This window comes from Pipra filicauda, unplaced genomic scaffold (assembly GCF_003945595.2).
Source record: "Pipra filicauda isolate LSUMZ 115617 unplaced genomic scaffold, ASM394559v2 scaffold134_size1991817_pilon, whole genome shotgun sequence".
Taxonomy (NCBI): domain Eukaryota; kingdom Metazoa; phylum Chordata; class Aves; order Passeriformes; family Pipridae; genus Pipra; species Pipra filicauda.
The window spans coordinates 765,048-790,774 of record NW_024103818.1 but is presented as its reverse complement, the minus strand read 5'-3'; the positions used below and the strand labels follow the sequence as shown (position 1 = coordinate 790,774).

The 25,727-nt window shown below is 33.9% G+C and overlaps 1 protein-coding gene across 5 annotated transcripts in view; it reads left to right on the top strand.

Annotated features, from left to right (window-relative positions):
- Window positions 1-25,727, top strand: part of DPH6 (diphthamine biosynthesis 6) — a 197,082-nt gene that overhangs the window by 4,509 nt on the left and 166,846 nt on the right. For 4 of the 5 annotated variants that reach the window (XM_039378310.1, XM_039378311.1, XM_027736479.2 and 1 more), the window contains exons 2-3: window positions 339-433; window positions 2,693-2,886. In XM_039378310.1, coding sequence (XP_039234244.1) covers window positions 364-433; window positions 2,693-2,886 — 264 coding nt within the window. In that variant the 5' untranslated portion in view covers window positions 339-363. Of the gene's footprint in view, window positions 1-338; window positions 434-2,692; window positions 2,887-25,727 lie in introns of those variants that run through there. The other variant, XM_027736483.2, reaches the window with a different exon arrangement.

Genomic DNA, 25,727 nt, shown 5'->3' with positions numbered 1-25,727 from the left:
GGTTTTCTGATCCAAGTTATCTGGTAATGAGTACAAAGTAATTTGTCTCTGGAGTAGAAGACAGTCTTTGTTTGAAGGAATTCCAGTGTCCGTGGCTGTTCTTCATGGAACCTCTCAGATTAATAAGATACAGAAATGGTTATGTGCTTTATGGATACTGTATTTAGGCACTATACATATATATATTAATTTTATGGTGAAATCATTCTTTTCCTACCACTAATATTTTACAACTCTTTTCATATTTCAAAACTTTATAACCAGCTCTGATTATGGTAATTTTTAAGCCATTAGGCAAAAGTTATAGGGGAATAAAACTTTTTTTCTTTTTCTTACAGTGGTGGGAAGGACAGCTGTTATAATATGATGCAGTGTGTTGCTGCTGGGCATCAGATTGTTGCTCTAGCCAATTTAAGACCTGCTGAAAACAGAGGTATGAAAATCACATTTCTTATAGGAGTTTTTTTTATATATATATTAGAAACAGTGAAGACACAACTGTGCCTGAATTAAGTTCCTTTATGTGTTTTTATAGTTTTGCATATTGGAGGCAATATAGAAAACTTAAAAAAGGTAAAGAAAAAGAAAGTATTGTGAAGATGTATTAAATGTATTTTTCCTCAAAGGGGAAAAAAGCTCATGAAAAGATGAACATCAGTACAAGAAAGGCTTACACAATTTGAAAAAGAGAATACAGATATCCTGGTGGTAAACAAAGGGATTGTGTGAATTTAGTAGCACAAATGTTAAAAGATGGTAGAGGATATCATCAACCAAAAGTAACGCTGTATTTCTAGAAATGCTTTAAACTGGCATAAACCACTCCAGCTGCCAAAAACGTGCTATTATGCGTTTGCTCATCTGTTTTTATCTTTGTGTGTCTTCCTTCATTATTCTAACCCAGCATCTGTGAACTGAATTAGGGAATTGATCTGGGTTGGAATTGACCCTGATGCACATATTTTTCCTGCTTTTTCCCTTCCTTTTAGCTTTGACCAATTTTCTGATTAGCTCCTCAGAGGCTCCACCAAGACTTATTTCTGTGAAAGACAATGGGAGAAACTCAGGTAGCCAGTGGTTTGAGGTGAGAGAGGGAGCTGAGTACTTTTATATTGGACTGGAGCATAAATTGAATTTGAAGCGAGACTTGAAAAGCAAGTGAGTTGTTTCCCAGTTGGTAGGAGAGAATGTTAAAGGATGTTAACATACGCTGACTGTTCAACATATGTTAAGCGATTAAGTATGGTATCTGGTAACTGTATAGTGGGAAGATAGACAGAAAGTGAAGAAAAAAGGGAGCTGCCATCACAAACGAGTCATGGGCAGAACTGGCAAATGCTAGGGAAGTACAGGAAAAATTTATTTTCTGGGTATCTAGGACATAATAATCTCCAATCTTGTTGAAATATGTTGTCTTTAAACTAATTTATCCACATCAGAAATGTAGAATATTGTCATTAAAGTCATAAAATGCTCTCTGTAAGTGTGTAGTTGGAAATTTTGTAGGAAGTTAATTGAGGTGCTTCAGGCAATAGCGTATTCTATGTCATTCTTTTTATTTTATCTTGTACCACTGTTGCCTGGAGAGTCTCAATTAATGAAGAAACTTTGTATTCTAAACAGAATATCAGTTAAAGACCTTGTCATATTGATGTATGTTGAAAAATACTGAATTTTCTTTTAAATCGACTCTTCTAGTCTAGATTGGTTAGTTGTGATTATGGGTTTGGATTTGCCTATTTTGAGCAGAAACGTATCTGTTGTGTGGCATCAAATGTGACATGACCTAATTGTTACATCACAAATCAGTTATCTTGATCAATGTTACAGATCTTTTTCCTTGCAAGATGTATTCTGTAGGTATACAGCAGAAATGCTCGATGTCTCTGTGTAAATTCAGAGAAGTACCAGTATTACAAGTTAGCATTAAAATAGTGAGCTGTGTTAGCTTTTAATAAAGTGGAGATTTAACCAATAATGATGTATTACTTTATCAATCTGTTAGAAAGATTATCTGAAAGATTTGATATGTAAATGGTTTGTTGTGTAGTTTGAGATTTAATGCTAATCCATGATGTCTGCATTTTAGCTCGTTTTTTTCTTATCTGCTAGCTACAAACTGCTTGTAAGAAAATTCAGTTATTTTTTTCTCCTGATTAAGGAAATAGCTGTGTGTTGATTAAGCAATATCAAAAAATTATAGTGGTCTGCTTTTATTCTACTTAAACAGAAATAATTTCCTTTCATGATGACCATGATAACAATTTTAACAGCAAAGTTTTTGTAAATTTTGACATATTCTCAGAGTTGCAGTGCATTACAAATTTTTTGCTCCAAGTATGTTGAAATGTATCTGAGTCTGTGCTTCTGAACTCTGTTCCTATTAAAATTACCATATAAATAGGGCAGAATTGGACCGGTATGAGATTTTTGGATAAAGCAGGAAGAAGAAAAGGCACCATGATTTGCAAATAGGCAGCATGCTTGTGACAGATGTCTTCCTCTCCATACGTCTGTTGAGTGGATAAATCTATTTTTTTTCTTTCCATGTTTATAGCGGTATTGTCACCAAACATCTGTTTGTGCCCTGAAAAATATTAACATTTAGATTTTTTCAGTGCTTTGTAGTCTTTGTATTATCTATAATTGTTGAAATAATGTACCTGATATGTTTGTTTCCTAATTGTGGCAGGGCAGACTGATGAATTGGACAGCTATATGTATCAGACAGTAGGACACCATGCCATTGACCTGTATGCTGATGCATTGGATTTGCCACTCTATCGTGGTTTCATAAAGGGTACCAGTGTAAATACTGGAAGAGTGTACACGGCATGCCAGGAGGATGAGGTTGAAGACCTTTACCATCTCATGAAACTTGTTAAGGTATGCTGATTGAAAAGAATGATATGGTTGGGGATAATGATGTTGCTTAACTCTTTTATGAATTTAAGTAAATGATCCACTTAAGTATTTATGGAAAGCTTTGAGAAAAAAATGGAACACTTTTACCGGTTTTATTTCTATTCCTTTCTTTCTTCCTGGCACTGTAAATATAAAACATAACTAAGTTTCTTTTTCCCACAATGTGAATCAGACTTATTAATCCCCATTTCAAGCCAAAACCTTGTTTCTATTTAATAAAAACACCTGTAACAGGTGCTTGGCATATAGGACAAAAAACATAATTGTGACAATCAGCTATAAATAGAATGTTTAAGTTACTTTGTGTTTGAAATAATGCATCACTTCATTACTTAATGAGAGATCTTTGGGATTTGAGGGATTTACCAATGTATTGAAAGTAATGTCTAGACATTTCCATTTGAGTACACTTGTGCTCTGTAAACCAGAATCTACTATTTGTCTGTATGTTACAGATCATTTACGAAGTATTACAGAATATCATACAGTGATAGTTTTGATCCTGGTAGTCCCGTATCTATATTCTAATATATAACATCATAACAGTACCATTTATCAATCCTTTTTAGCTATAAAATCAATTAAAGGGAGATGATGAGCTTATTATCTAAAAGACTTAAAATTTATTCTCTGTTCTTTTTCAAAATCTGTCATGTAGTACTTTATTTTCTACCAGAATTAAATCAAATCTCATTGAAAAAAATAGAAAACCTCCCATTGACTCTAGAGGTTTCCCACAGAGTTTGAATGAACGTGCTATGTTTTCAGCTAATTGTGTCGATGACTACTGTACGTAATACTAAAACTAATACAATGTTCAGAATATCATAATTGTTATCTTAAAGAAAGTAAATACATAATTTTATTCATCAAACTGGTAGACTACTTTCTGAAACTTCAATTAAAGATGTTTTTAGTCTTCAGATCAAGTATTGAACATTAATTATCTAGCTCCTTTTCTTTCACTGAAATGAGAATTGAGATTCATGAACCTAAAAGCTTCAGGTTTTATTCTGTGTTCACTTTAAAAACAGATCAAATTGCAGATAAGACCCCAAAATGTGGTTGGAGTGCAGAGTGCTTCCTGAACCATCTTGCAGTCAAATGTTACATCTTCTAAACATTTTTGGCAGGAAAATCCTGTTCATCTAAAGTAAAATCAAGATCATACACCTGTGTTGGAGTATGAGACTACAAAACAGTAGAATAGTGCATGTAGGCACTACAGCCTCAAGTTGTGCTAGGGAGGTTTAGATTGGCTATTAGGAAAAATTTCTTCACTGAAAGGGTTATAAGCATTGGAACAGGCTGCCCAGGGAAATGGTTGAGTCACTGTCTCTGGAGGTATTTAAGACATGTAGACTGGTGGCCTAGGGGCGCGGTTTAGTGGTGAATTTGGCAGTGTTGGGTTAGTGGTTGGACTTAATGATTTCAAGGGTCTTTTGCAACCTAAATGATCCTATGATTATGCTCTAGAGTGCTTCGTAGAGGTTTTAAATGGAATGTGCATATCATGCAGTACAGGAATCAGAGGCAATATGATACAGCAGTTTTAAATTATTTTTGAACCATGATAATATTAGAAAGTAGAAGGACCAGTATCTACTCTCTCTAGTGGCTGCATACTAACAGCTTTCTGCTGCTGGGTAAGATAATAAATTACTGATCAATTTAATTAAAAATGGGCAAATTAGTGGCAATTAAGAGGATACTTCCTTTCTGATTCTTGCTGTCTTTGGAGGAATGGATGCCTGACATAAATTAATGCTAATGTTAAATCTTGACAACTTCTGCTTTGGAAGTTTGTACATGATAATTATAACTATAGTTGAAAGAGATGTTATCAGGTTGTCTGGAACTAAATAACTATTTCTTTCCTATATAGAACTATTAATTTCACTGTGCGATATCTTAAATCATACATATTAACAATATACTGCCTTTATGTTAGACTTTGTATAACCGTGTTTTTAGAGTCAAACCTAGCTATGAAATTCTGATGCAAAAGTTTCAGGAAGATGTCTCACATATTTTGATGAATAATGACAAAATTATCAGAGGGACATAAACTACAGCAGCTGTGTTTTTTTAATATTAAGAAAAAGACATTAACATTTTTCTTCTCTGTGTTAACAGTAACTTTGAAAGCTTTCTGGTTTTATTTTTTTCACATTTTTTAATAACTGCTGTTTAGTAGCTTTACTATGTAAGTCTTAATCACTGAGGATTTTGCTTTAGGAATTTTTTTCCCCAGATGTTAATAGTTTTAAACAGAGAAGTCAATTTGCATTCTCTTGAAGGGAGGGGAGGAATTTTGTGGAAGCCTTGTCAAAACCATCCTTGAGTGCTTGTAATTTTAAAACACTGGTCAAATAACATAGCTCTGTTTTTCTGTTAAATGGTTTGGGGCCAAGAATACGGGAAAGGTGTGTCTAGATCAAAATGACATAGTGTGCCTCGCTTTCCATTTGCAAAGAATGCTTGTATTGCAAGTACTTCTTTAGTAAAAAATTAAAACAAAGCACATTTGAAAAACTGTATGAATTCGAAAGTATTCAGTGTTTCTAAAAACAACGTTATTAGAACAAGATTTCTAGAAAGTAAAATGTTCCCTTGCAGTTCTGGGGAAACCAGGACAACAATCCCGTTCTAGTCCATGTGCCTCAGCGAGTGATATTGACTGCCAATGATTGTAAACCTGTTAATTTTATTGTCACAAAACCAGATGATTGATAGGTATAAAGGAAATTTGTATTTATTTTTTAGTTGACTAATGCCATGTTTTAGATTCTGTATTCAATATATATTGTGAAACATATCAGAGTATTGATATGATGTCTAAATATATCTCACTAGGCAGTCCTCACCTGATAGTACAGTATTTACATTGTAAGAAGTGTAAATCCTGAACTCTAAGGAATAATTTAATCTCCATTCAGTGTTACAGAACAGGGATTACTGACACCCTTGTTTGTCCATGTTTGTATTGGAGATTTTCCCAGCAAAGCGTGTAAGCACTAGTGTTTCTTCATTCATATTTTCATTTAGAAATGTGGGGGGAAACTGTATTTCATTCCCTCTAGTGGTGGGAAAGACTGAAGTGTGGAGAGCTTTGGGGAAACTTTCCTACAACATCTCAATTTAGGTATATTGAACTGTTTTCTCCTCTTTTCTATGTAATTATGATCTTGCTCAAATAATACATTGATGATTTATGCAAACATATACAGAAGTGCTATTAGATGGGTTGAATGTTGGATTATTTTCTGTATCTCATGGAACTATGGCTTAACTTTTGTTTAGCAGCTTCCAGACTATACAAACCAATACATGATAATTTATTTCAGTGCTCAATTTCAGTAGACAGTTCTGTCCTCTTTCAAATTTCTTGCCTTATCCCCTCTACTCAGTGAAGTCTTTGCCTTTTTTTGGTAAGTTTCCACTGCTGAAGTAATTTGCAGAGTTCTTGAATTTGATGAAAATGTTTTTCTTCTAGCTGCTTTTTTTTTTCATTTTTTTCAATAACACGTTTAATTGCTTGAGGTTTTTTTAATGAGTATTTTAAAAATTGATTCTATATATAGTTCCTTTATAATATATTTCCCCGTGTTCATTATAAATAATGAAAATGGATTTTTAGTGGATTTTCAGTTTCAACATATAATTTCTGTCAGAGTTCTTTTTATTGTGCAGTTTGGGGATTCAGAACCTGCAAGCTTAAAAAAAAATTGGAGTCCACTTGAAGGAAATTTATATATTGGCGCTCAGGGCTGAAGGAATATTAATTATGAAATCATCTATTGATCATCAACTGAAAAATAAGAATTGATGTTGGATATATTTGATGTATGAAACGTTTGAATAATAATAGCCTTTGCTTATGGCATTGTTTCATTTTATCAGTAATGTGGAAGGGCAAAGAAAGAAAATTTGTTTTCTAAAATATCGTCACATTCTGGAGCAGTGATCTTATAACTCAGTCACTAAGAATAAGTAGAGTATTTTTAGTTCTGGAAACAAAGAGCTTAGTAAGACAGTGTGACTTCTGTATTTAAGAGTTATTTTTAAGGACAGGATCACAATTTTTTAAATGGTCCCAGACTGATGTTTACTGAAGGCAGGAAAGTATTCCTGCCTAAGAGTTAGAATTACAATAGCAATGACATTTTAGATGTTATTTAAGATGATATTTTGTCTCAGACAGGGTGTATTAACTGTGTGGGTTCAGGTGGAATAGAAGTAACTTAGGTTATAAGTATTCAATGAAACTTCTTGAGACTTGGATTTCTTCAGAAAGCAGTTCTTTGAGGTTTGGGATGAATGGATGAAATACACAAGGTTGTTCTGTGGCCTTCAGATAGGGATTAATTCCCTCACAGAACATAAAGCTTTCAGTTCTTTGGTATTGCTAATAGTCTTCCATGCTAAGGAAACAGTCTTCCTTTCACCCTTCTCCAGAATTCAGGTGCTTTGGCCAATGGGTAAAAAGAGTTCTCAGATTCAGTTTGTTGACTGACTTTCTGTGGCTTTTGTACAGCCAAAGGTTTAGGTGCTCCCACCAGGAAAAATACATGAATAAATATAACATAGTGTGTTACTGCAGGTGTTGCTTCATTGTCTTCACTGTCATAAAATGCATTTAAAAGAAATAGTAAAGAATATAGGAATAGCCATTTGGCTTTTAGGTGTCCATTTTAAATCAACTCTTGGTATACATCTGTGTGGTTTCAGTTTTAGTATGTGCATGATAAAGACTAGTAGTGTACTCTTAACTCATACAGATAAGGTTTGCAGAATTTCTTAGGGGTCTTAAAGATCTCAGTAAATCTTAGCTATTGAATCCTGATGGACTTCAAGAATCTGTAATCTGAGGTTCTCACCATGACGTTCACCAAACTATTTTTTGCAGTTTTTAAGTTCAAACAAAGGAGGTAGCTTCTCCCTCTCACTGATGGGATTCAAAGAATTTAGAAGTGTGCAGAACAGAAGAGTTTCTGTTCCAGTAATTTCCCATGTTTTCAGTTGAAGAAAATCTGGTATTTTCCCTATTATGGTCTGAATTATCTGTAGGTGTATAGATTAACTCCTCAGAGTTATATTTCTCAGTTTTGGAAAAAGATTAAATTATAGGGAGAAGTATTTTTCTTTATGCTGAATTTCCAAAATAATCACTCCTCCCTGTTTTTTGCCTGTATTTTGATTATTGCAAATCACAAATACTGTGTCCTTGATATTTTGATAGATTAACTTTATATATAATTCAGCGGCTGAAATATAGAATTTATGTGTAGCAAGGGAAATGATAAGTATTGAAAAATTTGTAAAAAATCTTCAATGTCCAGTTAGGGGGAACAGTCATAGATAAAACAATGGAATTTATTTATTGGGCTCATTACTAGGACATGGAAGTTAAATGTGAACTTTTAGAAATTGTATGAAGTGGTTGCCTAGACTGACAAGAAATAAATAACTGTGCTTCTTTGTAAAGTAAGATTTTTTTTTTTGAGACAAAATATTTGCTGTGTTTTTTCATAGACTAAGTTCCTCTTCCTTTTATAATGAGTAGATTTTTATCTGCAAGGATTTGAATTGTCCCTTTGCACTCATCATGTTAAATGATTACTTTTTTTTAATCGACTTGTTATTTTTTCATTTAATTAATTGTGGATTGGAGCTCCATAACTTCCTCCACCTAGGGGATGACCATTGTCATCAGAAGTGAATAAGAGTGTGAATTAAGGGAAGAGGGTAAGAAGTAATTGCATAGTTGGCAGTGCTTTAAGCACTGTAAAAATAATTAAGTAAGTTGTTCCATTCAAAAGACAGGGTTTGTTTAGGTTGGTTTGTTTTGTTGGGTTTTTTATAGTATGAATTTTAAAATGAGATGGGAACAAGGAAATTTTTTAATCAACAGGATGCCTGTCATTCTCTATGTCTCATCTGAACTATTCAGGCGGGGTCATATTTTTTTTTTTTTCCAGAAGGGGATCTTCAGCAATATCTTTGAGGTAGTTTCTTCCTGTGAGAAATGTTGAGCTTTATGTAAACAAAAAAGTCACTGTATTTCTCCCTGTTAGATGTGTGGAGTTGTTTTCACTCACTCTCAGTCTTGTTGTGTTAATATTGAATAAGCAGAGACAGTCAGACTGGTGGTGAAAGATGGTAAGCAAGCCGGAGGGCTTGTTCTGGTCAGCTTTAAACCTCTGATTGCCAGGTTTTCCTAATTTCCCATTTCCAGGGCATCTCTAGTGTGACCTTGCCTGCTGAATATGATGTTCTGGGTTGCAAGATTCTCACATGCATTTGGGAATGGGCAGCCAGGCATTGTTTACAGGATGCCAAATGAACCGTGCACTCACAGCAAGTTTGATAAACACATATTTCCTCCTTTTATCAGTGAGATTGCAGAATGTGAAGTATGAATTTCCAGTTTTACTCCTTCCCCTCAGACCTTTTCCTGTTTAAAAACTGAATCTCACTAATTGGATGATGATACATCCTTAGTTTTTGGGTTGCTTTTTTTGTTTTTGATGTTTTAAATTCAGCTTACTGGTCACTGACACTTTATTTCAGTGCTTACCTTGACCAGGTTTGGTAGACTTTCAGAGAAAAGCTTTCCATTCGCTCAGCACATCCCTATCAATGTAAAGTGAATGCTAATTAACAGTAATGACTTCTAATCACTTTGCTTTTATACTCCTTTAGGAGCACTGCTATTATCCAATGTAGTTAAGTGAAATGCTTGTATATGTATCAACAATGCTGTATTTCTTCTCACAGCTATTGCTCATAATCAAGCTTTGAATAAATTACGATAGTAAAATTGGTTTTAATGTGCTCTATTGCATGGGGAGAAAGGAACCTTAAATATCTTGTTAAATATCTTGAATATTTAGAGAGTTATTTATTAACATTTTGGCATTCAGTATTGTAGTTAAATGGAAAAATATATTAAGATGTTTAAGTCAATTTTGAAAACATTATCAAAACTTTTTTCATCATTTGAATTTTATTTAAGTGACATGCGTAGACTCAACAGTCTCTGAAGCAGCCCCATTTGGATCCAATTGCATCTCTCTAGGAATGTACTGCAAATTTCTGACTTAAAATGCAGTTAAGTTTTACATAAAACAAACGTGTCTTAACTCGAGAACTTCACCTGTTTTAACCTAGTGTCATAGTGTATATATAAGATAATATGCATTTATGCATGTCTTTTATTAAGATAGTGTATCTAAAAACCGGTTAGTTTTCCTTACGTGCATGCAAGCTGCCTGCCTGCCTGCAATCATATACACTTCAAAAAGAGTATAAAAGTAATACTAGTGAAATTTTTATCAACAACTGGAAACAATAAAATAAGGTGAAACTTTATTTTAGCAAAACTAGACTGCCAGAAGCAATGCTAATGAAAAGAGATTATAAACTGGTAGTATATGTTAAACAATTTTAAAGCCGTTCTTATTTAGAAACAGAATTAGCTTGAAGACAGAATATATGTGAATTTGAAATTTAGTGAACTTTTCCACTTAACATTGCACATACAGGGCCTGCTTGGAAGCCATAGACGGCAAAATCTGGATGAAACCCATTTCTGACATGAAAATTAGTTTTTGTTTTAATTTCTATTTTAGTAGTAAGTTGCTTGAAACAATTACTTAAACCGCTTAGAAGAAATTCTATGTCATAGTGTCTATGAAGGAACTGGGGGTCTTGCATAGTAAGTATATTTGTGCTGCCTGGTTTTGCAATTTATAAAAAAAATTAGATTTTCATTTTCTGTGGCAGTTTCCTTTAATGTAATACATCTGTCTTTGCATGCTTAGAGACACAATTCTTTCACAGTTACCATCACAGTTCTTGTGGATGTGGATGTGAGTGAGTATCCACAGTCACCGTCTGTGATTTTGATTTTGTTTGTTTTGTTCATTCATTCACATAGCTTTAGACAATTTTCTGGTATGTTTAGTTTGCTTGAGCATCTTTGTTAATGTTTATTCTTTGGTTTGTTATGAAGTCATTGCCTAAATTAATTTCAAATTACCTTCCATGTAGCCTTTACTCTTGAAATGCAAATTTGAGTCAGTGTTCATGAAAGTCCTGTGTTCTTTTGCTGTAGGATTGTAAAACATGCTGCTTGTGGGTTTTCCCACTGCAATGTTGATAAAAAGCAACACCTTTCTTCTCCAAAATTTCATGAAATGATTGATGCCTTCCATATCTTATTTCAGTACTTTGATTTCTTACTTGGCATCTTCATAATGCTTTTAAAGGATAAAAATGAAATATATATTAAAAAAATAATTATTCTGTACTGAAGTTTTATATTCTGTACTGAGGCTGTTTTATATTATTTACACTTCTCATTAGGCAGTAGTTATATAACTTAAAATTCATTAGTGTTAATGAAATGTAGTTGGGGTTATTTCTAATAAAACACAATCAAGGACAGGCAAACTTTTGTATAAACTAGCAGTAAAACAATTATCAAATGTCTTTTCATAAATATTTGTATCTCTCAAGCACATTCTTTGTGTAAAAATCATTTTGCATGGAATTACTCAGTTATTTAAGCTGACTTATTTAACATCCCTTCCCCTTTCATATGGATGTCATACATACAGCAATCTCAAGGTTACATTTTTTTCAGCTGGACATTTGCTGTTTCTGATCGGTATATTTAAAGGTAATTCTTCTGGAAAGGCTGGGATTTAATTTGGTTTATATTGCACCAATGTTACTGCTTTCAAAGTAGAAATGATTGATTTGTAACTGTCATTATGAAAAGAAATAAAACGGAACTGGCCTTTTATACTGTGAAAGGACTGTATAGTGTGAAGATATTCTTTCTGTTGATAAATTCTGCCTGTGGAAGAATTGCATAACAGTCATCATTCATTTTCATATTGATTATGAGTGGGATGCCAGTAATAGGTTGCTGTTTGCAAAGGATAAGGTGGCACTATGATTAGTTACCTTTTCCATGGAAAGCACGACAAAGGAAAATGCCAAATGTGTGCACTGCAGTATTCCTATCAGCCTGACGGTCTGTTACATGAACTTTTTTTTCAGTCCATTTTCCTTCAGAAATACAGCTTCAGTCTTTTTACCTTATTATTGTTTTAGGTTTAGTGCATTTGCATGCTCTCCTAACTCCAGATTCTTTCCTTAGTTCATTATTTATTTTCTTGACAATCTTCTGTTCTTGGGCCCTAGCGGCATTATAACTCTTGAAAACTGATACAACAGTGCCCTCTGTAGTTTCTCCTTACATGGTTACTACCTGCAGCTGGCTTTGAGCATTTAGGTAAAGAACAGGATGTTTAGACTTATTTTTAGCTCAAACAAAAGCCCATTTTTTCTTAAGGAAACATTTTGATTTTTCACTGACTGTTTTATATGCAAGAAAGGGAACAAAAGAGGCTGTTCTGAGTCATCTTCTAGGTTTATAAGATCTCCTGTCATTATCTAGTGAAAATCTGAAATTTTATCAGGCATTCATTCAGGGCAGTCATTAAAATAGGATAGAATTTTCTGAGTTGTTAGGCTTTTTGAAGCTTTTGTTTGAAATGGAGCTTCAAAACAAAAGAATTTTAAACTTAATTCCTTTGTGCTTGCTGCTTCTCCTAAATTAGTTCTTACATGATCTGCCAGGGACTAAAGACACGCTCGCCATCAGAACACCTAAGCTTTATTAACGATGTTGTTTAATTCACACAGTGACTGAAGTAATTGTTGTTCATTAGCATTGATTTGTCTCCAAAACTCATTTACAATTTAGATTTCTCTTTTACCTCATTGTAGCTTAATGTGCAAATAACTTTTTAGTCTGTGTTTTCTGCAGAACTCGTTGGATGGTTTCAGAATTGAACATACATGTCCCCTACATTTGCATACGTGCATGTTCATACTCATACCCTGCCATTTAAATATTATAGACTACAATAAAAAAGCATGACCTTTTAAAAAATAAATGCTTTAACTACAATTAGTTTCTTCTGTAACAGCACCATAAAAGTCACTCTGTGAAAAGTTAAATGGCTTTATTTTATGATGGGGAGTGTTAATGTACATGTAGAACACACTCTTAATGCACTTCTATGAAATGAAAATCATAAGTCATTGCAGTAAATTATAGTTAATGATGTAACCATTGATGGCTATTCAAAACATTCCTGTATCTCTAATGATTTGTGTAAAACACATGACTGACCACATGGCTTCGTTTGTTTGGAAGAGTAGATAGATAAATGCACCAGCTTTCTACTTCTGAAGACCATTTTTTCTGTGTAACAAGTGATAAGATTTTTGGTGGAGTGAATAGTACATCACAAACCACTTGCAGGATTTGAGATATGGTAATAAATAGAGAAAAAGACTAATTTAATATTTAATTAAAAGGTGAGATGCTTAAGAAATGTAGTATGTAGAAGCTCTTTTTTTTTTTTTTTCTGTTTTATGGGTAATCACTAGCCTCTAGTCGTACAATATCTTTACTTTTTATTGTGGGATTTTTTTATACCGAAATGTTGCTGGAGGAAGCAAACATAATGGCATAATGTGCACTGGCTAATCCAGAAAATACCCCATATTTACTATCCATTAACATAATTCAATTACAGAACTAAAAATGTTATTTGAGTGTAGCAACTCTTATTCTACAAAATAGTAGAATACGGCAAAAAAGTAATGTGGTCAAGGAATTTGACAATAAAGGTGATTTGGTCAAAAGTACTTTCCTTCACTCTAAATTTAAACTCTGAATCAAGCCTAATTCCTGCACCTATTGCATAATTATTGTTAATTGTAAGTATTGGGAGGGGAGAAGAGTGTTAATTTTTGTTAATGAGCTTCTTCATGCATGGGGATTTTCTTATGGTAAAACAAATATTAATTTTTTAAACAGTATGGCCAAACCATGGATTGTTTTTAAAGTGATCTTGAAAGCTTACTTCATGAAGGAAGGGGAGAGATTGAGTATTAGAAAAAAGAGGCAATATAAATTTCTACTTTAAAGTAAATAGCTACTTTAGATATAATTTTAATATTTTTAATAGAACTTCATCACAGTTCAGTCTCTTTAAACAAATCTGCCATACAGATCAGTGGGAATTTTGCTTAGAAAATGAATTCTTAATTAAAATATTTTAATTAAGAAAACAAGTACAGGTGATTTGTTATAAGTGTGATCTGGTTAGCAGTGAGGAAGGTTTTAATTGTAAGATGTTGTCTATTTGGAAAAATGAATAATATGTATTTTCTTGCAATGAAACTAGCCAATTAAGATTCAGCATAATTAAAATAGTGATAAATGTCTACTACAATATTGGAGACAATAAATTACAGCTTTTCTGTCTGCTGAGAGCTGGCATAATTTACCAAGACTGGGCAAAGAAGTGACAGATGCTTATAGGAAATGTCCTGTTTAGTCCACATATTTTTCTGTTTAGTTGAAGTGTCGATGACTTTAGCCCATTCTATAATCATTACCTCCCCCTAAATACTGTACTTCTTTTCATTTAGTTGGATTATGTGATCTATGTCTGAAATCTTTAATGAAAGAGAATATATGTTTAAGGGAAATTTGTAGTTGAAAATACTTGTTTTCAAATAACTTACTTAAGAATGATCATTTTCAAATGTCCTTTCATAAAATCTAAGCTGATGCAAAGTAATTAAGGGTATTTCTGAAAAATGTCTTAATTTAATTCCTAGTATTTATTTGACTCTGAAATACCAAGAGATGTGGAGACTGAATGTTGGGAATGTATTTTATATATAAAATAATAAATATCTATTCCAATTTACTTAGCTAACAGTTGCCTACACTGTACCACTACTTATAAAAAGAAAAACAAATGTTGCAATCTAAAATGGAACATTATTTGACATAACAGAAGAACTATTGACTGTTCTCACTGGAGACATTTATAAGAGTCTTTTTTAATGACCCTAGGACATATGATTATGCCTTTATGATTATATTTAAGTTTTTTTATCCTTTTTTTTTAGGATATTCTTTGAAAGACATTTTTTATTTTATTTTCAAGACATTCTTTCTTTCTCTAGAACTTGATCACATGAGAGAGAATCTTTGATGGCATATTATTTTTAAATGAAAAAACATAGTATTTAGGTTTAACTTGGTTACTTGATGGCCTGGTTTTATAACTTCAGGAAATATAGATAATATCCTCAAAATGATTGTGAAGCATCAGTAGATACTGAGAACTTGGGTACTGAAAACAACTGAACACTTTTCCTTTGAAGTATTTTCTTAGAACCTGTTTCTTCAACATTCCTTAGGCATTTTGGTTTGCTGTCTTCTGTGTTATCCACAACCCCCAGTTTTTTTCTTTTCTTATATAACAGTGATACCCTTGTATTTCAGGAAGGCAGAGTTTATTACAGATTATGTCATCCAATAGGTGCATTAAACTACCTGGCATAGCTTTGTCGTCTTGTCTTTTTTCAAATTCTGTGTTTCCTGGCCAATGTACCAGCACAAAGAAAGGATTAATTTGTATATATATAGTATTTTTTAGAACTTAAATTTAAACTTTTCGGATTTTACAGAGCTGGATGACAGTTGGTTTATAGTTGCTAGGATTAATTTATTAAACTTTCTTGTTCATATAGTCATGTTTCATTCTGCTACAGTTTGTCCAGTATTTTTTTTCACATGCCCTAACTTTCTTTTAGACCTTACAAATTTTCAGTAATCTGAGTGGTTTTGTGATATAATAGTCCTTTTGGCCACCTTCAGGGTTATCTTTATCCTTTGGAGACCAGTCCCATGTTCTCTGAAACTCTGCCAGTCATTATTTATTACCCACTTGTCATTATGACTTATTCATTGCTTACATCACCATTCTCAAAAGTATTGCTTTACAGAAATGGTGAACAGTGCTGTGAAGGGAAGATCAATAAATGCTTTCAAAGGAAGATTTACCCTGAGACTTAGATTTTCTTTTTAATACTAATCTTCTTTTTAATAATAGATCTTCTTTTTAATAATAATCTGTGCTATTAGTTATGAAATGGTTTTAATATTTTGACATCAAGTACCCTGTTTCTCAAAACGGAAAGATGCTATTGCATTAACTAACTTTTGTTAGCATGACTTGGGCAGTTAAGTTGTATAACAGACAATTTTCCAATTTTCAATACTTTGTGGTTTTTCCCGAATGCTTATCTTTGTGAGCTAAAAATAAACAGTTTCGTTCCTTAAGCAAAAGTGATAAAACATTTATATAATAAACACTTAGAAATATTTCTTTGAATTTTAGTGATACTGTTTTGTGTAACTGCACAAAGAGAGGAAAGGGCTTCTTTGAAATCATCAGTTAGAAAAAAATAGAAAAAATTCCACTTCACTCCATCTCTATTTAAATTGTTTTGAGAGCTTGATGACCCATGCTGTTTTTCCAGAGCATCCAATTTCATGTGATATGGTGACTCCTGACAATTTCTTGAAAGGTAGTTGTTCTAGAAAACTATGTGAATATATAATAATAAATTTATTCTATTAGTTGCAAATTCAGGCAGCAAAGAATCTGAAAGTGGCAAATGCATAATTTCATGCTCTCCTTTATATTGTCTTCTATTTCAAATACGCTGGAAAAGCAGATTTTAATCATACTATATTAAAAATTATATGAGGAAACCCACTGGAGTGAAACTAAACAAAAAGGTCATATGGATGTGTGATGTTTCATAAATTTTTACTTCTTGATTCTGCAATGTTAATTTTTTTCATTATTTTTGAAGTGAAGATAAAAAGTTCTGTAACAAATGTGCATGCAAATGTGGACCAGACGGATGGAGAAGCTGGAAACCTAGAGTGTCCTTCACAGTAGAAACTTTTGCAACGTAAAATGAGGGAGTGCCACATCTAATTGGCAACCTGCTATTTCATAGGTAGAGAACAGGTTTCATGGGCTAAATTTTTGTATTCATAAGATGATTGGGGGTTTCACTGGAAATTTTTGTTCAACTGTTTTGTTTCTTTTTTTACCTCATAGTTACTACTCTATTGGTTGGTAGAATCCTCAGTGCTGTTTTATTATCACTTGCTCCCAATACAGTTATATCCATGTCGTTCCAGCCTTGGAATATTCATGTTCTCAGTAATTGTTTTGCTAGGCTGTCAGGATTTTGGCTGCCAGAATATTCCTGAGAAATACAAACTAAAGAGAGGGTTTGTCACATTATTTAATGTGGGTATAGTGCAGTGTAGAATAGGAACTGCTCTTCCCTTGGCCATTGCTCCAATAGGAATGCAAAATAATATAGTTAAGTGTTTTGAAGGATGTGCTCTCCAGTCTCAAAGCATTAGGCAGTGCTATAGATAGTGTCAGGTACTGTATGTTAGCAGACTATTAGAGTAACCTGCTCTAGTATTTATCTTTTCTGTATTAGCAGTTAACCTACTTCAGACTTAAGCATGAGTCAAAGTTGCAGAAACATAAGAGGTCTTCCAGGGATTACATTTTCCGTATTTGATCAAAGCAATGTATCATGTTAAAAAAAAAAAAAAAAAAGGTAAAATCCTTAAATATCTAATAAATTCAAAAGCAAGAGGTTCTTGCTTCCAGGCTTGTTTTCAGTCAGTAGTCTGGCATGCTGGTTTGTAGCAAGTGTTGCTCAACTTGTAGTTCCTGGTAAGCTTCCTTTTCCTCACTTCTGAAGTCTGTCGAAAATCTTTTCACTTCCTTAATTGTGCAGTTTTATCTGTATGAGGCAAGGGTCATCTCTAATGCCTTAGTTCTTATTTCAGTAAAACGTAGAATTCATCCTTCTCTTTGGTCACTTGTGTTTCAGAGCCTGGCATGTTTGACAGGATATTGCATTGCTGTCGGTATGTATGTTTAAAACACATGAAGTACACTCAACCTAATTTGTTGATTGTATCTTGTTAAGAACAGTGGACTAAGGCCACATTTGCAAGTCTCATGTTATTTTAGTACTTCAATTGAAAATGGGATTAGGATCCTTTACCTCTTCCTCCCAAGCATACAATCATGGTGCAACAGTGTGATAATACGCAGTGTGAACAGGAGGCACTGGTTTAAAATATTGAGACCATGAAAACTTCTCATTTTAAAAACTGACATCTGTCAATAAAACAGGTTTTATCTGTCAATAATTCAGGCTGAAAACTTAATATAAATATTTTGCTTCTACTAAATTAGACAAAAATATTTGTGGGAAGGCCACACTATCTTTGAAATGGGTAAGAAAGCTCAATAATGGACAACCCATTGTGGAAATGTCTGCTCTGGGAACTGGACGGGGACTGAAATCTTAGAGAATGTGATTGGCCCTGAACTTCTGCCATCTATAAACATTTCTAATGTCCTTGTCCCTGCCTGGCTGTTTTATTTTTTTTCTTGAAACTGTCTTTTTGTGTCAGTCAGTTTGTGTGGGACTAGACTTGGAGACTGTTACTTGTCTGGTAGATTATTTGGTGAATAAAAATACTTCTGCTCTTATTAAAAAGCTATTTTTGTTTTCCTGTTATCTTGTTAGTGCAGTCACATATACCAAGGGCTCTAGTCATGATAATTTGCAATTTGCAATTTTATTCTCCTCAGTTCTCTGAAACTTCAATTTCTGCATTAAAAAACCCCAACCCACAGTGAATAATTGTAGCACCACAATTAGAGAAGGTGCATATGACTGAGAACCCGCAGTATAGAATTAATGCATATATCTTGCAATGATAAAACATTCTGGAGATGCTTTTTTTTTTAGTTTAGGCAACAAACAATTTGGGAAGTTCTTATTTAAGCAACATTGTCTTCTAAATTTAAATAACCAGTTTGTTCTTAATATTGGAGAATACCATAACAATCTACCTGCAGTTGAGGAATGAGTGAGGGGAGATGATAAAGGAAAACATGCATTCTCTTCTATGTGATGCAGTTACATACTGGCAGTATCTGAAAAGAGTGTTCAACTTGCTTTGGTACACATTTTCAAAGATGTGGAATCTGAATTGTAAAGAAAATGCAGTTGGATTTAAGCATAGAAGGTACTAAAGGGATCTTTGATGTTCCACGTAAGTGATTTTCTCTTCTTTGCTACTATTTCCTATTAAAACAGCATGTACATTAATAATACACTTCAACAAGATACTGTTTTGATTGTACTGTAACTCTGAAATTATGTTTTGCATGTTTTTAAATCTCACTTAAAAAAAAAAAAAGTAAAAAAGAGCTGACCAGAGGAACAGTGATCAAATGTATCTTACCTTTAGATTTTTTGCATTTTCTTGGATTTACATTTTTTTTAATATTTACTTGTGCCTAGGATGGGAATAGAAGAACTAAGACAAGTAATGGAGTTTAAAAAAGTCAAACATACTTTGGAGGATATTGGAATTTGAAAGGAGTAAAAAAAACCACCTTAGTCTTTCCTCCTTTCTTGCTCAATAATGACCCGACATCGTCTGTTCTTCTTTGCCTTTGAAATAGGTTTAAGATCAATTTAATTGACAGTATTCTCTGACAGGGTTCCTGATTTTTCTTCTCAGTGTTCTCTGGTCTCCACCTGTTCCTGATACTACTTTTCAGCACGTTTACTACTTTTACATTGAAATTCCTTTCCTTAATTTCTCTCTCCATTATTAAACATTTGTCTGCATTTAATCTTCTGGTATCACCCCAACAAGCTGTATTTTTTTTCTTATTCTCTAAAACATTGTGAATTTGCCAACCTGTCTCTCTTCTTTACCATGCTTTCATGTTCATGTACCCTTTCTGGTACTCTCATGGTGACTAAGGACATGTCTTCCTTGAGAAAGGAAAACTTTCACCCAATTGCAAGTAATAAAATAAGTATTCCTCTCCCCCATATTGAGATACACATTTTCTTTCAGATTTTAAAGGGGCATAATGGGTATCACTCTGAGAGCAACCTGATACTACAGCCCTGTTGACAATACGAGATGTCAGAACTTCACGAGAAAGAAAATACATTTCAGGGTTATGCAAACTAATAGAATAAAGCAAGATGGAACAGATTTTAGGATAAGATTCAGTGTTTGGGGAATTTCGTGATTTTTTTTTTTTATGTTAAGCTTTAGCAGAAGGTGTTTTTTTCTATAATTTTTTAATCATTTCTTCACAGAAAACTCCTCTGAAAGTTTTACCTTGCTGTATTTCTCTTTTGATTTTACTATTTTTGTGTTGATATTTTTAGTTTTCTCTTTCACCATTTCTTTGGCACATTATCATCTGCCTTTCCTTTCTGTTTCTTCAAATCTCCTTCTAAACATCCTACTTTTATATTTCTTCCTCAAGGAAGATCCTCAAGCTGCCCTTTTTTTCTGCTACCCAAATTCTTTCTACCTTGTAGCAATATCCCCTAAAGTGCGGTCTTGTCAACCCAGACTGGGGAAGCATTGCTTGCATATACTGGCATTTCCTGAAGGCTTTCTGCTTACAGCTTTACCTGGGTTTAGGGTGAGTTAGATTTTAACACGAATGTGATGGTTCATACTTGTTGCTGACATAAGGAGTATTGTATTTTGTTTCAGAAGCATCAAATCTGTTTAAAATGGGAAAGTTGGATCAGATTTGCTTAGAATACTTGTACAAGAATAGATCATTTCAAATATCAATTTTCAATGTGAAACCTTAATGAAGTTTTCAGGTTTTGGCCAAACATTTTTGTAGAAAGTGTCATATTAGTGCCTTATTGTGAAGCTGGTTTTCAGTCAACTGACTGAAAAGCAGAATCTCCATTGTGTAGGAAAAGGATTTACAGAGGTTTTTGGTGAGAATCTGGAGGAAAGTTAGATACTGAAATATCCTGTGAGACAAGCAAAAGCATAAAATTGAAGATTTTTCTGTCTTCCTGGACTTAAACAGATGGTTTTTCTGAGAAAATGGCTTTGGGTGTTTTGTGCCATTTTTTCAGGATCCTGCCTGCAGGCTGGACATGGCAGAACTCTGTTGTCAGGTTGGGGCCAAACATATAGGGAAAATCTGTTCCTATGTTCACTACAGTTCACCTAGGAACAGAAGGAGCAGTGCCAGTGGTTCTCAGAGAGGCTGGGATGTTAATCGCTGACCAAGCTTGTCACTGTCTTTAAAGCAGAATTTAGGATGCTCTTGTACCAGGTTACATAGGGAGCCTTTAATTTTCTGGTCAGTTTGTAGAGCAGTTGGCTTTTTTTGAGTAAAATCAGATAATGAAGACAGGAAAGAAAGGTAAGTCCTTTCCAAACACCAGAGTAAAAGGTGTGCTGAGGTATTCTCTTAAAAAGAACCTTGAAAACAAACCCAGAGGCTTGTGATTTCAAAGTCTCAGCGTAAGTTACAAAGTATTTCTTGTTCCAGGCATATACACTTGATGAAGGCAAGTCATTAGGAGTTGAAGCATTTGCTTTGAAATTTGTTTCCTCATGCATTGGGTATAATTGCCATGTCTGCTATCTTAGAATAATTTTCTTAAGCACCCATTTAATCTTTCTCATAGGACACTTGCAAAAAATCTTTTAGGCAGAATAGTTAGAAGTATCTATGGATAAGAATCCTCTTTCAAGGCAAAATGGATTTTTATTATTACTGTTTTACCTGCCAAGCTTTGATTTGTAGGTGATTGCCCATGATGCTGAGTACAAAAGCAGCTCAAATTTCTCTTTCTGAAGCCTTTGCAAGACATCTCATTAAGTGGGGTTCCTCTGGTGAGGGGGCTGGGGTGGTGGTAGCAGTGCTCCTCCAAACTCTTATCACCAGTTAGCAATCTTGCTTAGCTGTTCTTTGTTATTGAAAATAATGGAAGTTCTTGGTTAGGAAATGATGAATAAGTTTGCCTATGTTTGAATGTGTCTGCTTTCAGATTTACTTGAGAGGATTAATATAATTTAGCCTTGAATATCTAGAATTAAGTACTACAAAATGTCAAGACACTTTTTAAAATCACCTCTCTTTTCCCATGAAGCTTTTAAAGATTCCAGTGATGTGGAATTAACTGAACAGTGACTGAAGGCAGAGAATAAGAAAATGTAGCTGTAAATATTATGAAAGGATAGTGATAAAATGACTAATACACTTGGATAAATTAACTACTGTACCATTGGTCCTGTGGTTTAGGGTAGCAATCCTTAGGAAAGGATGCAGGGAAGGGTGGTTGTGTTGCTTACATTCTACTTTTTATTCATACCTGACCAAGAACAGTAAATATTATCTCGATGAAGTCATCTGTATTGTAATCACAAATAATTAGCATTGCACTGGTTTCACAGTGACTTTTCAAGTATTGACATACCACTGGTTATTCAGTTAGATTAGTGTTTCCTGTTAGTGCATACAGTCCTACATTAGAGAGACAGACTTAGTAGTCGTTCCAATTGATGGTGCCTTCCAAAATTTATCCCATAATTCACATGCAGCAGGGATAGCAGTGATTACTTAGCACATTCAAAGAAGTTTGATTTTTTTAATGTTATGGTAATACTGTTATTTTCAATAAAGCATCCAATACCCAAGTAATTTGGACACTATTCCTGCTGTTTTATTGTATTGTAATATAAACATAAATGCAGTGTTAAAAGCTATACCAATGGTGTCAGACTCCTTAAGGACTTGAGAAAACTGTCATAACTTCTAAAATAACTGATAATCGTTTGTGGGTCAAAAAGAGCAACATGCTGTATTGCTTAGCTTTCTGATTTCTTTTTCTCAAGGTTTGTCTGAGATTTAATTTTATGTGAAGTACACAAAACACTGTCAGTGAAACATTATCACTTTGTAAAAGCTGTTTAGAATATGGTCTGGCACAAAATGTGCAGAAAATTAAAAAAGAATACTCACAACTTTTTGCATAGAGCTGAGTTGTATATATTATTTGAAATTGTGACCCAAACTAGTATATGTGATGTGACTGCATCTCGATACTTGCTTCATAAGCCTAGAGCTAAAAAATTAGCTTTTAAAATTTAAAATCATATACATAAATATATATGTATAGAACTAAATATGTATAAATAAAATTCCATGTATGTGATTTCCTGTGTGTATATATATGGAGCTCTTTACAGATCTGAGGGGTTTATTTTGTCCTATCCATTTCACAATATTGCCGTTTAAATGGGTATTTTGATTTTTCTTCTGGGACTAGGTGGAAAGCCTTTCCATTACACTACTAAAAGAATAATCCACTTTACCACAATATTTCTCCCTAAAGGGATGGTCTTGTCTAGTCATGTGATATTTTTCACAGAGTGATATTAACATTCATGATGTAGTGATTTTATCTTGATTCAAGATATGTTTTGTTCTGGTACTAAAAAGATTAACGATACCTTTTGTATCCTGCTGTTAAAAAATACCTCAAAATCACAGAAATTTGAAAACCTCACAAACTCAACACTACCTGCTCATTCTTTGTTAATGATGAAGTATTAGTAAAATTCAGAGTACAAAATTTAGAGGGGATAAAAATGCATGGCACATTTGTAGAATTTAAATGAAAAAAAAAATTACATTCCAAAGGATGAAAATTGGAAATAAAATAACGCTTTAACTTTGAATTTATAAACACTCTTGTGTACAAATGTGTCTTTCTAAAAGATGCACTTAAGAAAAGGTGTCTTTGTGTTCATGGCAGGGTTTTCCACAACTGCAGAACTAGTTGTTAACGGTAGGATGGAATTGGGTGGTAATTTTGAATTACATGTCAGAATTTTGCTTTAACAAATGATCAATTTATTTTACATATGTGTAAGACTTGCCAGAGTTTTAATTTTTCATTCTAATTTGCATGGAATGCAAGTTACACCGGTATCACAGAAGTACTAGAAACATATTTCTGTAATCTGATACTATGTTGTGTGATATTTGTCTCCTATGGTATATAATTCCAATATAACTCAATATTTATCTTCCATGAATTAAATTGATTTTTTGATAACTTTAAGCAAAAACATGGACCTGTTTTGAGGCATTAATACTCAACATCCTTTAGTACTGGTTGAACTCCACCACTGACAATTTTGATTACCTTAAAAAAAATTTAAAAATCAGATTGGCTTTTTTCTTTTCCTCCTGTAAATCCTGAGGAGCTTATACCACTTTTCTGTACTACTGCTGCTGCTTATCCACAGAAGCATGATCTGGCAACCAGTATGTTGCATTTTGGAGTCTTGCATCCTGGCCTTCTTGGCCTGTTCTATCCCTGTTCCATGGCTCCAGCAGAAAAATCAGGCTGGATTGAATTGTACAGTGATCCAGTCCATTTGAACTTCTTGAATTACACTTGTACTCTCCTAGTAAAATGATTACATTCTTCATCTGACTGAGCTCTATCTTGTATGCAGCTGAAACTGGTGATTCTCTGCTATTTTTAGGATTTTTCAGACTGCTTGGTCTCTTCTGTTTTATGAGAAAAATTTGTTGCTGTCAACAGATTACTTTGGTTTAGAACATCCAGGCAGGGCTGTATTCCCAGAATATTTTTTAGTTACAATGATACAGCAGTGATTTAGAAATTAAAAGGCAATGTTCTGGAAAGAAAATGAGGATCTGTCAGTGGGAAATAGCCCCACGTCTTGTATTAAAATGAGTTCCTCATTTTATGGATCACATAGACTGTATTGTAGGAGAAGACAAGGCTTGGAATAAGGGAACTGCTGCCATGTTTCAGAAACATTACCCACTGTGAAATATTACACGTCCTGTGTATTAGAAAGCAAAAAGGTAAAATTAATGCAAACTTAATTCTGTACCATTCTTCAATACAGTGAAACCAGTGATGACAACTTAAAATCAGACTCTTGCAGGCATTAACAGTTCAAATAAATCATTGACGAAACAACTTTTTAGAAAATGTTGACAACTGAATGGAAACTGTGGTCACTGCTCAACCAGACTGCCAGATATGTTAACAGCCTTACATGGTTCTTAATATAGGACATCCTCGGAGACTGTTGTTTTGTGGGATTTTTTTTTTTTTTTGTGTGTGTGAAAGTGCTAAAGGAATCTAATAGTATATTCTTTTTTCATTGACATTGATGATTTGTACATGTCTTGTGTGCCTTTTTCCAACCTCAGATAAGTACTTGAAGAGGTACTGAGTGCTCAGTATCTCTGACAAATGTTTTTTATTCATTTTTTTTTAAGTATGTGTCTGTTGAGTTTGAATACCTTGAGATGGTTGTAAGGGAAACCTGTCAGATTTGGGGATTTTTCCGTTGATTTTAAGAATATTATGCTTAGATTAATGCAACTAGGAGTGAACATGGCTTGGTTATTCTGTCTGTGCCATAGTTGTGCTGTGTCTGTTGTGTGGTACAATACTATACGAAAATAAGGTTGTTCTCACTCATTTAGAAAGTGGGGAATTCTCCCTTTTAAATAAATCGCAAACACTTTGGAAGAGCTTCAGAAGATGAGGGAGCAAATAAAAAGAGTGAACATGGGCCAGTGAATATTGAACTCAGACAGGAGATTTAGTCTCATCACAGCTGTTGGTAGATACTGCACGATCCCTTTATTGGGTCTGGCTGAGATGGAGGGCACAGCACCCCTCACAGTGCTGTGCTTTGCATTGGTAACTGGAAAGGTGTTGATAACGTACCAGTGTTTGGCTGCTGCTGAGCACAGCATCAGCACTGTAACATTCCTCCCCCACTCAAGGGAAAGATTCTGGGAGAAGACACAAGCAGACCAGATGACCCAAACCAACCAAAGGGATAATCCGTACCCTGTGACGTAGTTTAGATATAAAAGCTGAGGAAAGGATCAGGAAAGGGGGGCATTCGTTGTTTACAATGTTTGCCTGCTGAGCAACCA